Raw genomic sequence first — 16,632 nt, 5'->3', positions numbered from 1 at the left:
GAGCATGGGGTGGATTCTTAGCTAGCGTTTATCCAAAGGCCAAGAATCCGCTGTGTGGCATTGGCCTAATGCCAAAATGAAAACATGATTTTTTTCTAATTTCCTTTGAGAAAACCTGACATACCTATGTTCTAAACCAGTGCTGTCCAACTTCTGTGGTACCGAGGGCCGGAATTTTTCCGACCTACGTGGTGGAGGGGCGATAATGGAAGCCAGTTTTGACCACTCCCCTTTTTGAAACTGCACCCACTTGAAACCACACCCGTGTTATCACATGACCATACCCACATTAATGGTTGTAGTACAGCAAAAACCTGCCATACTCTGCCTTCCCTACCCTGCCTGTGTGTGCCATACTCTGCCTTCCCTACCCTGCCTGCGTGTGCCATACTTTGACTGTGTGTGCCATTCTTGGCTGGTTTGTGCCATACTTGGCCTGTGTGTGCCATATTCTGCCTGCCCTACCCTGCCTGTGTGTGTCATACTCTGCCTGCCCTATGCTGCCTGTGTGTGCCATACTCTGCCTGCCCTACCCTGCCTGTGTGTGCCATAGTCTGCTTGCCCTACCCTGCCTGTGTGTGCCATACTCTGCCTGCCCTACCCTGCCTGTGTGTGCCATACTCTGCCTGCCCTACCCTGCCTGTGTGTGCCATACTCTGCTTGCCCTACCCTGCCTGTGTGTGCCATACTCTGCCTGCCCTACCCTGCCTGTGTGTGCCATACTCTGCTTGCCCTTTGCTGCCTGTATGTGCCATACTCTGCCTGCCCTACCCTGCCTGTGTGTGCCATACTCTGCCTGCCCTACCCTGCCTGTGTGTGCCATACTCTGCTTGCCCTATGCTGCCTGTGTGTATGGCACACACAGGCAGCATACAGTGACACAATGCTGGCACTGCTCCTACAGTCAGCACAATAACTATATATATTAAAAAAACGTTTTAATTTCAGTACCACCTCAGTATATGTTCTTTTTGTAGTGTGCAGGGATTATTTGTGGGTTTCTACTGCTCCTACAGTCTGTCTGAGGTGTGAATAGGTGAACAATGTGGGTGATTACAGCCTGAGCCTGAGGTGTGAACAATGCAGTGGGTGAACAATGCAGAGATTAAAAGGTGTGAACAACACAGGGGAATACATTTTTAAACAATTCAGAGGGTTTACAGCCTGAATCTGAGGTGAGAACCATGCGGGGGGGGGGGGGGGCAGTTAATCACAGTACTGATACCATTTAAAGCTTACACAAGAGTAAGCCATCAAAGCAGCCAGACAGGTGGGGGGCCACACAGAGGGGGAACGCGGGCAGCCAGTTAGACAGCACTGTTCTAAACAATGGTTGTTACATTTCTATATAATGTGTGTGTGTAACCTACCTCTCATGATTACAACCATTGGAGGGTCCTCCATCTGAAGATCCACTCTGTGAACAGGATGAGCAGGAGGACTTTCTTGTGCTTGGTTGCCACATAGAAGGCAGACCCCCACCCTGGGGATCTATTAGTTCCTGAGCTACTGTCAAAAGAGAACAGTAATACAGTTGTAAATTCTGTCCAGAGTTATCTATTTATAACTTTATTTTTAGAGCAAAAACTCTTTTTAGCAATAACTAAAGCAGTAAGATACATTTAGAGAATAAGGTGCATTCACTTCCCAAAAAAGAGAAGACAGTATATGCCAGTATATTATCAACATAGACTACAACTGACTCAATAGGCTGAAGAGAGTTCGTTATGGCAAGAGCAAAAAAGTTATACAGTAATACTGATGATCAAAAAAGGTTGCTAAGAGCCTCAGGCAGAGTACTAAGATTTCCCAATCAGAATGTTATTTAGCAGAACAAAGTATCGGGAAAATAAAAGTTCGATTTTTACAACCACAGAAAAAAATCAATGAAATCAACTTAGCTGCCAGGGCTCTTTAATCTTGCTACACAACCACTTGGCTTCTAAACAGACAACGTAACACAAAACAAAGAGTAACCCAAAAACATACATTCTATGGCAACCAGATTCCTGACAATGAGAAGGCAAGCAATTTTCAGTAAACAGGATGTTTAAAGGGAAACCTGGAGAACTGATGATTTTTCCATGATAAACAGTTTCATTTGGGGGCCATACTGACTAACTGGTCATATTATTTTCCACATGAACAAACTAAGCTTAAGCAACATCAAAAAGCAGCCGTCAGTTTTGCTTGTTATGATTGTAAACAAAACACATTTAGTTAAATAGAGAGCATTCTTCTGCATCAGAAACTTAAGGGGCAAGGCATAATCAGTTTGCTCCACTTCTGATAAGAGAAACAATAACCAATGTTCTTATTATTGTCTTTCTCTTTTTTCTTCCTTACTCTCCATCCTTTTTTTTATATTTCACTAACAATCTTCTAATCCTCCATCTTTTTTGCATAGCTTTTCACAATGTCCTTTATCTCTCCGTACCTATGAATGAGTGCCACATGGTCCAAATGTATCAAACTTTTTATTGTTATATTTACTAATGATTAATAAAGATTACATTTTATTATATGCCCTTTTACAACCTGAGTTATTTGAAAAAAATGCTAAATGTCCAGCAGACACTGCCTGTGTTTGTTTCCTGTTACTTAAAGGGAAACTATACCCCCAAACAATGTAGGTCTCTATACAAATATATTGCCTAAACAAGCTCATATGTAAAACCCTGCTTCATCTAAATAAACCATTTTCATAAAAATATACTTTTTTAGTAGTATGTGCTATTGGGTACTTCTAGATAGAAAATTGCCATTTCAAGAATTAAGGGCCACCTCCTGGGATCATAGGATTCACAGTGCACACAAACAAGCCAAGCACACATACAGTACATGCTAGGTCATATCAGCCAATTAATGGACAGAGTTCTGCCTTCTGCTTCCACACTACTTCCTGTTACAGTTGCATTATTTCTGGTCATGTGATCTCTGAGAGAGCACACAGCCCATCATTAAATGGTGGATCAAGTATACGGTATATATATATATATATATATATATTTTTTTTTTTTTTTTTTAATTCCAGTTTGGCAAAATTCTTTTAATAGGTCACTTAACATAATATAAACTCTCTGTTGGTTATAGTTGTCCTTTAAAGGGGTTGTTTACCTTTGAATTAATATAGACACTGACACTCGCAATTGGTTTTCATTTTTCATTTTATTTTTAGTTATTAAGCTTTTTATTCATCAGCTCTTCAGTTTGGAATTTTAGCAGCTATCTGGTTGCTAGGGTCTTGTTTACCTTAATAAAATATAATAATAATAATAATAATAATAATAAAATTGCAGCCTCGCGGCTACAAACACTTAGGTTAATATAGTCCACATTGACAGAATGGTTGCCCCTGTAGGACTAACTATATGCTTTATTGTTCTATATATCAGTTTTTTTTTATGCAGTTCCATATAGATGCTGAATAACACTTTTAGTTTAGGTAATTTTGAAGATGGCACACCTTTTTAAATGTGCCTTGTTGGAGAATTATAATATGTTTTGTTTGATTGTAAACAAACTCAGAAATGAAGTAGTTATCTGACAGTACTCATGGGTGAAAATATATTAATATTTGCATGACAATGTTCCCTCCATCATAGTCTTTCATTGATACCATTGTTGAATGCTGCATATGAGCTGCATGTTTAAGTGTATGTAAAAATAATGGGTTTGTTCTAGAAAATTGAGGGTACCTGTTTAATAAATATAGATAATGTTAATCTATGGCAGTCTGGGGCAGTAATACGTTATTGTTAATTAAACTTGAAGAGGCCCACCCTTGTACAACACAAAAAATGGTTGCAAATTTTGTTTCAAATCACAATCCACATGAGTATAAGGATTTTTTTGTACATACAGCTGAATAAATAAAATAAAGTTGTAATTAAATAAGTAACAACTGTAAAATTTATTTCCAAACGCAGTGCAATGTACAAGGTCCAAAGACCTGTTTTAGCAGAAAACTGGTGCAGCTTTCCTCGGGGTGCAAGTGCTTGTTACGTGAGCAATAAGGGGTGTGCCCTTGCACCCCTTAGCACTCTATTAATACTGCATAATAAGAACTTTGTATACCCAAATGAATTATGTTATTAATAAGAGCAAAACCTTAAACTGGGCATGCTACATTCAACTGGCAGTGTTTTGAAAGCAAAAAAGATTTTCTTGTTTTACTTTCTTTCTCACAATTCCAAACTTGTTATACAGGTATGGGATCCTTTATCCGGAAACCCATTATACAGAAAGCTCCGAATTACGGAAAGCCTGTCTCCCATACACTCTATTTTAATGAAATAATGTAGATTTTCAAAAGTGATTTCCTTTTTCTCTGTAATAATAAAATGGTACCTTGTATTTGATCCAAACTAACATATAATTACTCCTTATTGGAGGCAAAATATTCCTATTGGGTTTAATTAATGTTTTATTAAAGTTTTTGAAGATTTAATGTATGAAGATCCAAATAAAAGAAAGACCCCTTATCTGGATATTCTGGTTCTATACCTGTAATAACTTTATCTGTGAAGCAAGCCTGTGGATCACAAGATGTTGGTGCTGAATTGCTAAAACTGTAGTACCGTGTTAGCCAGTGTCAAAAATAATAATAGAAAAACAACAAAACACAAATACAAGAGTATTGTAGAAATGATACCTATATTGGCTAACAATAAAAATACATTGCAAGCTTTCGGAGCTCTAAGGCCCCTTTATCAGGCAAAATACAAATGAGAACAGAAATGGCACAACATTTATACTGATAGATCAAAGAGAAGTGTTTACAAGCAATAAATTAGGAAGTTACAGATAGATAGAGATAACTTGTGAAGATAGTGAAAGTAATTAAGGTTTATTAGGGTGGGTTGTAAATAGTCCAGGGGTCTGGATTCAGTCAGATCAGATAGTGTGACATGAAACCTGACCCCAAATTAAGGCCCTGTCTTAATGTGTTAAATAACTCCATACATTTGAATTCATAGATCTTCCTTTCTCGTTCAGATCCAAAGTTCCCTTTTAGAATTAACACCTTCATGTCCTGAAGCCTGTGGTCCTGATTGCAGAAGTGTTGTCCCACTGGTGTATCACATGCTTTGGTTTTGACCTTATGTCTGTGATGGTTCATCCTTGTGCGCAGTTTTTGCCCTGTTTCTCCAATGTACATTCCTCCTGTAGGGCACTTAGTACATATGATCAAGTACACAACATTGGAGGAAGCACATGAATAGCAGTCCCGAATGGTGTAGACTTTTTTGTATTCGGTATTGCAATTTGATCTTTGCACAGGATGTATTTGCAAGTCTCACATCTTTTGCTGTTGCAGGGAAATGTACCTGCTTTAGTTGTTTGGGGAAGAGCACTTCTAACAATCATTTTCCTCAGACTGGGTGGTTGTCTATAGGACAGAAGGGGTAGTTCAGGGAATATCTCCTTTAGTCTGGTATCTGTATGGAGCATGGGCTGCAGGTCCCTGGCTATTTTTCTTATAATGTTCAGCTGTGGGTTGTAGGTGACTACAATTGGTACCCTATTGATTTCTATTTTTTGTTTGTAATCCAAGAGTGTGTCTCTGGGTATTTGAGTTGCTCTGTGGATCTGATCATCAATAACCTGTGGATGGTAGCCCTGATTAACAAAAGTTTTCCGTAAGGAATGGAGATGTTTATTTCTTTCATCAGGATTTGAGCAAATCCCGTTGTATCTAAGAGCCTGGCTAAAAACAATTGATTTTTTAATGTGATGTGGATGGAAACTGTCCCACCTAAGATATGCTGGACGGCCTGTTGGTTTTTGGTATAGGGATGTCTGTATGATTCCATTCTTGATGTAGATAGTGGTATCCAGGAAATTGATGTGTGAAGAGGAGTGGTTGAGGGTAAGGTTAATCGTGTGATGAAATTGGTTGAATCTTTGGTGGAATGTCAATAGACACACTCTTGGATTACAAACAAAAAATAGAAACCAACAGGGTACCAATTGTAGTCACCTACAACCCACAGCTGAACATTATAAGAAAAATAGCCAGGGACCTGCAGCCCATGCTCCATACAGATACCAGACTAAATGAGATATTCCCTGAACTACCCCTTCTGTCCTATAGACAACCACCCAGTCTGAGGAAAATGATTGTTAGAAGTGCTCTTCCCCAAACAACTAAAGCAGGTACATTTCCCTGCAACAGCAAAAGATGTGAGACTTGCAAATACATCCTGTGCAAAGATCAAATTGCAATACCGAATACACAAAAAGTCTACACCATTCGGGACAGCTATTCATGTGCTTCCTCCAATGTTGTGTACTTGATCATATGTACTAAGTGCCCTACAGGTGGAATGTACATTGAAGAAACAGGGCAAAAACTGCGCACAAGGATGAACCATCACAGACATAAGGTCAAAACCAAAGCATGTGATACACCAGTGGGACAACACTTCTGCAATCAGGACCACAGGCTTCAGGACATGAAGGTGTTAATTCTAAAAGGGAACTTTGGATCTGAACGAGAAAGGAAGATCTATGAATTCAAATGTATGGAGTTATTTAACACATTAAAACAGGGCCTTAATTTGGGGTCAGGTTTCATGTCACACTATCTGATCTGACTGAATCCAGACCCCTGGACTATTTACAACCCACCCTAATAAACCTTAATTACTTTCACTATCTTCACAAGTTATCTCTATCTATCTGTAACTTCCTAATTTATTGCTTGTAAATACTTCTCTTTGATCTATCAGTATAAATGTTGTGCCATTTCTGTTCTCATTTGTATTTTGCCTGATGAAGGGGCCTTAGAGCTCCGAAAGCTTGCAATGTATTTTTATTGTTAGCCAATATAGGTATCATTTCTACAATACTCTTGTATTTGTGTTTTGTTGTTTTTCTATTATTAGTTTAGGACGGGAACTAAGCTTTCTTTACTTTCTTCCTAATTAGGATTAAAGGTTAAAAAATAAAAGTAACATTTGTTTGTGCAGCAGAGGAACTGATATGTTTTAGGCAATATTAGTTTGACTTACCAAACTCACACTGACTCCCTGGGTAAATAATTCTGAAAACATAATCTGTAGCTTCATCTTCTTCTTTGTCTGAAGCAGATTCTGAGGAACCCTGTGGACTTCTCTTTCTCAGTTTTGGAAAGACCTTTCCCTGGAAATCACAAACAGGCGCTCAGAAAACTATCTTCACTTTTGCAGTTTTGATACAATATAGTGGCGTCTCATGACCTGAAGAAAGTTTTAAAGTTTTAATTTTCTGCTAATGTGTTTTTAAAATCTGGTTCCTAACAAAAGATCTAGCCCACTATATTTGGTTCAGCTGTTAGTAGCCCCGCATATGGACAAAGTCACACCTACTACTGAAGGTGTCCTGTGCTTGTGCGCACATGTTGTTAGAGGCATGCATGTAATGCATGTAAAGGAAGGATTACACAGAAGGACAAATGAGAAACAAATCAAGCCTATTTGTATGTATGATTTATATTGTAATAATACAACTTTAAATATACATTTATGAATTAGGGCATGTAAAATATCAATATAACAGTTCAGTTACATATGTACAGCTATCATAATTGTTTTTACACTAAAGACTTCTCTATAAAGATATATACTTACTGTATATATATAAATAAAACAACATAAAACATTTTATAAACATTAATCTAATGCCACATGAGGCTGTATAAAAGCTCTCATACGCTCAGTGGTGTAAGTGCACTGACAGACCCACTGTCAGCCTGTGTTCAAAAGATGCATATCTTTACATTTCTGAGCCAAATTCTACCCTGTGCATGTTTTCTCAGACCTATCCTAATGGGATTTCAACATATTTGCCAGCTAAATATATGTGCATTATGATGTGGAAGTGAAGCACAATAACGTGTGATGTTGGTTATTTAACATACAGAAAAAGCAAGTCAGTCCATTTGTGTGTTTAGTTGGGTCACAACTGGGCAGGCGGCAACCCTACTCCCAGTAGGAATCACCACATGTGCTAGAAGGAGGCCTAAAGGTAAGAGTGAGCGTGGGGCACATCTTCTGGCAGGGAGGCAGACTGGGGGGTTGAGGTCCAGACTGTGCCTTCCAGCTTTCTTGCCAATTTAACAAGACCTATGTCTATATATGCTTGATGTGGGGCAGGGTGCAAAAATCATGGTTGCCTGAGCCTGATGTTTGCACTTTGCACCCTGCTCAGTAAATCAACCCTAATGACCCACAATTTTAAGCGCAAAATAAGCAGTGATTTTTATTACTTAAAATCTTAACTTGGTAATCCAGAGGGATTTGACAATGCATGCAGCACTGTGTTCATTGGGCTCAGTCAGCCAAACATTTAGGCTTGATTGTGTCCAATTTATTGCAGTATGCACCCTGCTTTTCGGGTCATAATTAAGTCCTTTTAAAGTGATACTGACACCAAAAAATTACTCTTCAAAATATAAATTAACATTAATAGTTACTTAGAGGTCATGTTGATCGTTATTTGCTAATAGGGCTGCTTTTCTAAGTAATTAATACTTGAAGTTCCTCAACCTGGCTGCTTTGCCAACCTGACTGTCCCTTCTCAACCTGTCAATTATAGTTTCTAATGCTAATGGACTCCTGCTGCACAAATATGGCTGCCCCTTCATAGAGGGACGTGGGGGATCATATAGGATATGTGAAAGCATTGGAAAAATACTTTTATGGCAAAATTATAAATAGCATGCAAAGACGATGTTATGAGAGAGGTAAAAAAAGGTTTAATTACTGGTGTCAGTATCTCTTTCATCAATCAGTATTACCAAACTTCTTTACATATTACACTGCTCAACCTTATTACTCAGGAAAAAAAACTATGTCAAATTATAGAAAACGAAAAACATAATAAAAAACTGTTTCATTCACAGGACAGACCCTGTCTCTATCTTAGGTTGAAACAGATGTTTACCTTCCCTCTTTGAGACCATAGAGGAGGATCTAGTTGTCCATGTGGAAGAAGTCCATTTTCCAAACATGAAAGAAACTGCAGGAGATGTCCACCCCGTGGAAACCTGAGTGGTGGCCTCTGTATACCATCCTGACTCACTAGGACCACTGTTCCTCCACTATCTACTGTAAAAGATTGTTACAGATTAGTGAACAGAGCATACAAATCAAATTAAAAACACAGGTTAACTAACAAAGGAATAATAAAAGTCAAAATAAATAAACAGACAGTTATTCTCAAAGCACAACACAACACCCAGGGGTTCACCTACTTAACCATGAAAGAAATAGGCTTTCAGTTTCAAAAGCAGTGACACCTTTTTAAGGCAGGGCCACAATACCTAATCAAATTTGTGCACCCCTAAGATAGAAAGCCTAACATAATTGGGATTATCCAGTCTATATCATGGTTTAATGGCATAGATATAAATATATATATATAGATAGTATTTTTGGTAATTATTTAATGCTATAGACTGTAACTGAGGTAACTGTTTAAGAAGGTAACTGACTTAAATATACAAAAACAACTGTGTGTGACAAACATCTGTTCATTAATTCGAACAATAAATTGTTCCATTTGTTGAATTTAATAAATATAAAATTTTGATTAAAAGTTTTATTTTTGGAGCAGTATTTGTACAAGTAGCACTTAGAAATAGTCTAAATTGAATAATATTGGGCATCCACTATTAACAATGTACAAATTTAAATACACACCGTTTTTTTACATGAACCAATGTTGCATCACAAAATTATGTCAATGTTCTAAACTACTTCAAGCCAGCATTTCTAATGATCTATAAAAAGGTATATCAACTGCATCTGACAACTTCCTAAAATCCTGTACAATAATACCATAAGAAGCAATCATCTGCCATTGCCAAACCTGTTATAAAAACAATATATTTTAATGCAGGGATAGCACAAGTAATGGAATATATATGTATATATATCCCACAGAGTGCAAACTATATACACTGGTGTATGTGTGTGTGTGTGTGTGTATATATATATATATATAGGAGGAGGTGTAGTTTGAAGAATGCCTTCTGCGTGTCAGATGGTACCCTAACAATTTCAGTGATAAATCTCTCCAAATCTAAAATGCTACACAATACTATTTTAATGGTTCATATTCTATTTGAAAATCAAGAAGAAGCATCTCAGTAAACCTAGAAAACTGACTGAATATTAACAAGCCTGTCTATATAAACAGATGATTAACTAGTTTTTAATCCATGAAGGCTGGAGACAAACACACGTGCTGATAATAATACACAATGGCACTTATATATATATTTATTGTATTTATTTATTATATCACTTGTCCTCCCTGTGTGTAATTTTGTATTCTGTAAGATTGTACAGCGCTGAGTACCCTTGTGGCGCTTTATAAATAAAGTTATACATACATACATATACAATGAAACACAATGCTTTTTATCTGCTAAATGTATCAGATTATTCTTTACCTTGTTGGTGACAATGCAAATACACAATTTCCTCAAGACGTATTGTCATTGCGTAGTCCCAGTAGACACTTGAAAAAATTAAGATGATACATGTAAATATATGTAAAACATATGAAAGGCATTAAATGTCCAGGTATATTAACTTTAGTCACACAATAAATATTGCATTATATTGGTTTCTTTCACCCATACACAGGTGTGTTTATTTTCTAGTGAATCCTAAAAAAGAATGAAGGAAACCTGTAACATTTGGATCAAATCATAATATATTTTAAAAAGTTTTTTTCTCTATTTTGTCCTCCTATCCCACAGTGCAGTAGTTAGAGAGAGCTCCATGGGAAGACACATCTATTCTTACAAAGTCAACTAAAAAAAGGCACTACATTTGCTCATATTATTATGCCAGTTCTGAGCAAACTACTTAATGAAAGGCCAAGAATGCTTCATATGAAAGGTTTTTCTGCTATATTATTGCTTATTAAAAAAAATACAGGGATCAGGCACATATGGTAGCATTTAGCTAGTCATCATTATCTATCAGTAGTAAACATTCAGTAGAGTAGGGACAGTATAGTTTGTGGTCATACTTAAATCATACCCTGTGTATACAAATAAGTTACACATGAAGATGAGCATTTAATGGATATTGAGTTTATGTTGGAACACTGATATGCTTGTTCCTAGTAAAGTTTACTACCTCCCTTTTGTACCTTAATGCTATAATGCTTTCAGATGTATGTTTATCTTTACTGATTCAGATAACAGTTACAGGGTGGAGGTAGAGAATTTCTTCTAGTTCCCACTACTTTTTAGCATGCTTCTATTTTTAATTTTACACTCTTGTAAATGTGCAACTTTCTGGGTTTTTGCAAAGATTAACTAAGATAGCAGTCAATTTAAGGTTTGCACAGCACAATTGACATTACGGGGCAAGTCCGAATTTTGGACATTAAAAAGCACGACACAAAAAATTTGGATTAAATCCAATATTTTCTGATGTGCGATTTAAGTCCAAAAAGTCCGAAAGTTTGAACAATCGTAAAAGGTGCAAAAAACTTTCTGACTTTGAACCTTCTCTGCATGTTTTTGGAAGCCTCCCATAGGACTCAATGGCACTCTGCAGCTCCAACCTGGCCCAAGGAAAGTCACGATACCAAAGCTCATATACAACAAATACGATTTTATCGCACAAATTTTCACAAGGTACGAAAAAGTTGCACAAATTAACGAAAAAAAGCGCAGAAAATAAGCACAGTTCTAAAACTTATAAAAAATACAAATTTTTAGTATTCGAACTCAATCGTACATTGATTAATGGGCCCCTATATGTCAATGATGTAAATAAAGTCTTTAGAAATATATTCTAATATGCCATGGTATATAAATTATAATATATTTCAGGTGCTCATATCCTTTTTATAAGGAGTCCAAACAATTTTACCTTACAATATAGTTCAGATACAAGTATTAGGTCTCAGACAACAATACAATTTTTTATACAGTATAGTTACCTTTTTTCATAATCTAAATCGCCAACTGATCCATTCATGAGTTGATTTGGAGTCCATTTCAAAGTCATAGTATCTGCCGACTGGTGAAGGGATAAATATCCTGGAATTGCTTCCATGTCATCTCTCTGAACATTTAAATAATATAATTATTATAAACAATGATAATATTAAACATATAATGTGTAGTTTTGGTGCATGCAATTGTAGGTTACATACGCATCTGGTAACCTATTTAAAAGTAAATTCTCTGTCCGTGAAGCAAATATTTGAACTTCTGTCAACCAAAACATCATGCTCAGCTTGTTGTTAATCCATTTTGCAGTGAGTTGTTTCCTAATCAGTCAGAAGTTACAACGAACATATTAAACTATTAGACATGGGAAAGTATTATTTAGATTACCCAGAGTCACTGTGGAAAGAGTGAAGTAAGTGATTTCTGCAAGATAAGAATCCTCTGAGTTGGCAATGGCAGAAGTTCCAACCACAGATAAAACAAACAGAAATATATATATATATATAAACAAGATAATCTTCGTGGATTTAAACTTGATTGTGTGATAGGTTTACTTGAAATAAACCATAGAGTAATGGTTTCTCCAGTAACGACACAGACAACTACAAAGATGGCTATAATTCCAAGGCTGATGTTAAGTACTGGGGCTATTGGGCATTGCACATTCTAAGGTGAATGGCTCACTAGCACATTTTTGGGATGAAAATGACCTGTACTAGTGCTGTCAGGTGTTTCCTATTCAAGTGAATGGGCAGGGTCGGAATGGGCCGCCGGGACACCGGGAAAAATCCCGGTGGGCCCCGGCCCTAGTGGGCCCCAGCGGCCCAGTCCGACCTTTGCCGGCGCTCCCCCTACTGACTGTTCCTCCCCGACGCGTTCAATTTATACGTGCTCGGGGAGGACGTCAGGTGGGGGCCCTGCGGGGGGGTTAGGGGGGCCCCTGGGGCGGGAGCCCCGGTGGGCCCTGCACCCCCCAGTCCGATCCTGTGAATGGGAGATGTAACCAGAGTTTGGAGCGCTTGTCTGCCTCTGAAATAGGCCAGTGCTGAATCTGCACCATGCACCATGAGTTAGTAAGTAATGGAAGAAAAAAACTTAATATTATTATTAATATTTAAACAAAATGAGGGAGCAATACTAGTAACAAATTTACTTTACCCTCATAGTAGGCAATGACCTAGCTGTTAGCCCAACATGGGATGCATGTTTTATAGTCTATGGAAACAATATTTTAACATAATTTTATTTAGCATTTTAAAAAAATAAAATGTTCTTGAAAACATATTATCCTAATATGTAGGGGACCTAGGGAGGGTCAAACACAACTATACAGAGTTACTGATTATCGGCCTGGCCTATCTACCTTGGATAAGAGTAAAATTAGATTAGATATTTTTATGTACACGTACAAGAGCAGATGGGATGGGGGCTATATTGTACACGAGTGAGCTGCTTGCATATACAAACCCTAATGGTACTGTACTTTCAAATGACCATAACAACATGCAATTCTATTATACTTGATTGTTTTATGTAAAAGAAGATTTACATGTCTATACACAGAATGTACAATATTGCTACCAATAGGAAAATCCACCATATCCAGTTAAACATGACCTAAGTATTGTCTCTATATAGTCTTTAGAACAGCTAAAACTAGACTTGGTTTTAAACATCTTACTAAATAGACACTGTATATATAAAGCAGATCTTGGCTTCTATTTGTATGTAATTGCATCTATCTATGTTTCAGCTTAATAAATGGTCTGTTGCATGCAGTGTCTGCTGTCAGTCAAAAGATACTTATGATACTGGATACACTGCTAAATACAGGTTGTACTTTAGCAGCAATTTATGGCAGCACTGAGGTTCTTGATAAATAAAATCATCAATTACACTACATTTATGTCTGCATTATCAATACTATCATACATCTCTTCAACATAAGGTGTCACAAATAATTTACGCACAATACAGAGAAAAAAAACCCCGCACTGCCAAAATAATTTACTGCTATAATTCTGATAGCTTTGGTAACACTGTGGGGCAGATTTACTAAAAATCAGTTTTTTTTTCATTTTTAGAAATTCACATAAACTCCAGAGAGTTTTTTGCTTAAAACAAATCTATCACTGATGTATTTATAAATAGTCATGATAATTTGTAAGTTGATCGTACAAAGGTTTCTTGAAATTCTTGAGAACTTTGGTGAAAGTTTTACAAATTTTTGAGAATATATTATAATTTCTCGAGCCTTTATTTTTCCTAAACAGGAAGAGCTCCAGTGCGCATTTTAGGAGCGCTGGTGCTCACTCTTTCACTTTCACTTGACACTGTGTGAAATAGAAAACAATGATGGGATTAACTTCCCCTTGAAAGTGTGTGATTAACTTTCCCTTGAAAAAGTGTGAAATAGAAAACAATGCTAATATTAACTTCAACTTGAAACTGTGTGAAATAGAATACAATGATGGGATTGACTATCCCTTGAAAGTGTGTGAAGCAGAAAACAATAATGCATTTAAATTCCCCTTGAAAATGTGTCAAGGACAGGCTGTCAATAGTTCTCAGCAGCTTAAACCTGGCCTGCTTTTTGTCAGTCTAAAAAAGTCACATAAGGTTCAATAAATCTCAAACATTCGTGGGTTTTAAAAAAGAATTCAAATTTTTCAAGAAAATACCCAGAATTATCGCAAATTTTTTGGGAAAAAAAGAAAATAATCGTATAATGTCAAATAACACATACGTAAATCTCGAAAAACACAAAACATGAAAAAAATTTGAACTTTTCTAAAAAAAAACTTAGTAAATGGGCCCCTATATGTCCCATCTTTTTTAACCAGTTCACTAATCCCTGTCAATGCACCACCCTCTAATACTCTGAGATCTTTTTGAATGGTCTCAAACACCAGGGATCTAAATATTGTGAATATTACACAGTGTTTTGTTTTTTTACGCAGAAAACTTTTCTTGAGAATCTAACAAATAGATCTGAAAATCTCAAACTTGAGCTCTGACTATCATCAGTAGAGGTCTCCCCAGACAAGTGTTTTTAAACAAGTCTATCACTGCTGTCTCTATATAATCCAAATCACTTTTTGAATCTCATTAATTTTAAATGCAAAATATGCATTCTCTTCTATTATGTAATTTACCTTTTGTTTTGCTGTGATACATTTTCACCTTTTTTATGATATCATTTAAACAAGCTGTGGTCACCTTTACAATTTGTTTCTTAGTACAGGCTGTCGGCTGATGCTTAAAAATTTAGAGCTTCAAAATTTCTTAAATGTCTTGACTCCATGTAAATTATCTTCATCCAGTACAGAATATCTTTAGTATAACCACACAACTACCAAAATAAAACTTACCGGCTGAACCATTACATTGTTCTTTCCAAAAAGTAGGGTAGCTCTGGAATTTTGGTGTAATGACTCTACATAATCACGTGCTGACATTGATGGTCTGTCATCCATACTTCCACTAGAGTGTCGTTTTTGAATCTGGAGATGTATGTAATTACAGTAAATCAGTAACTTACTCTTTGTTGTTGAAGACATAAAGCGTTAAACTGATTTGGTTCTGGGAACTCTACTAGACAGCACTTCTCAGTTTAAATGCACTTCACTGTTTTATTCCTTGTTAATTTCATGATTCAATCCTGTTCAAAATGTCCAGTTTTGTACATCTCAGAATGCAGCTGATCTTAAAAACTAGGCCTTGATATAAGAAAAGCCCTTGTTTCACTGGGGGGCTTGCACAAGTACAACATCGTGAGACACCTGGAAATAACCCCAATAGGATTGTTTTCCCACAAATATGGATTTGTGCAGCTTAGCTACCATCAAGTGCAAGGTACTGTTTAATTATTACAGAGAAAAATAAATATTTTAGATTCAAATTATTTGCCTAAAATGGGCTCTATTGGAGATGGTCATCCTGTACTTCAGAGATTTCTGGATAACAGGTTTATGGATAAGTGATCCCCGCACCTGTTTTATAAATACAGTATGTGTGGTATTTATACAGGACAAAGTTTACAATTTAGCAATATCATTTGGGATTATTGTTATTTCTTCACATGTGGCAATTTATTCTGAAACAATACTTTCATATTCTTATCATATTTTCCCAAAATAAAAATTAGAAAAAGTAGAAATTGCTTCTACAAAAACAAAAATAACATTAGGGTTAATTTACAAAGTGCAAAAAAGGGTGCATATAGCTGTGCCTTTTTCATGCTGTGTTCACAAAGGGTATCATGTAGGCATTAACCTTCCTGCCCCCTACACATCCCCTAACTTGCAGCACGAGCCAATCCTATGGCAGGTGGTAAGGGCAGGGCTGCCATGTGCCTGACAGTGATGTAATCTGCAACTAACTCTGGTTTTCCAATATAGCAATCTAGTGCAGAGTGCAGCCAGACCCTTGATCCAATTGATTTTTGAATAAAGGGGCATAGTTTTGAGCCTCTTAGCACTCTAGCACTTGAATCTGGAGCCATAGTAAATTACCCCTATTACCTGCATTATTGTGAGATATCCTTCTGCAGAAATTCAGCAGCAGAATTTTGCTAAGTAGCTGTGATTCAAAACTATTATAGGTGTTACTTCTTTTTAAATTAAAAAAGTAGATTACTGCTGCACTGTATAAATCTAGTCAATTAT

At 36.7% G+C, this 16,632-nt stretch overlaps 2 protein-coding genes across 5 annotated transcripts in view; one reads left to right on the top strand and one right to left on the bottom strand.

Annotated features, from left to right (window-relative positions):
- sgsm1 (small G protein signaling modulator 1) overlaps window positions 1-16,632 on the bottom strand; it is a 101,679-nt gene that overhangs the window by 21,453 nt on the left and 63,594 nt on the right. For 2 of the 4 annotated variants that reach the window (XR_004223461.1, NM_001112951.2), the window contains 6 exon segments: window positions 15,337-15,468; window positions 11,953-12,077; window positions 10,442-10,509; window positions 8,929-9,092; window positions 7,017-7,146; window positions 1,371-1,509 (listed from right to left, as the gene is read on the bottom strand). Coding sequence is in view for 3 of the 4 variants with exons in the window: in NM_001112951.2 (NP_001106422.2) it covers window positions 1,371-1,509; window positions 7,017-7,146; window positions 8,929-9,092; window positions 10,442-10,509; window positions 11,953-12,077; window positions 15,337-15,468 (758 nt within the window). In the remaining variant the exon portion in view is untranslated. 4 annotated transcript variants of the gene reach the window in all.
- Window positions 1-16,632, top strand: part of tmem211 (transmembrane protein 211) — a 68,544-nt gene that overhangs the window by 51,514 nt on the left and 398 nt on the right.

The sequence above is a fragment of the Xenopus tropicalis genome, chromosome 1 (assembly GCF_000004195.4).
Source record: "Xenopus tropicalis strain Nigerian chromosome 1, UCB_Xtro_10.0, whole genome shotgun sequence".
Classification (NCBI taxonomy): Eukaryota; Metazoa; Chordata; class Amphibia; order Anura; family Pipidae; genus Xenopus; species Xenopus tropicalis.
Note: the sequence above shows the minus strand (reverse complement) of the source record. Positions and strands in the feature narration are given on the sequence as shown.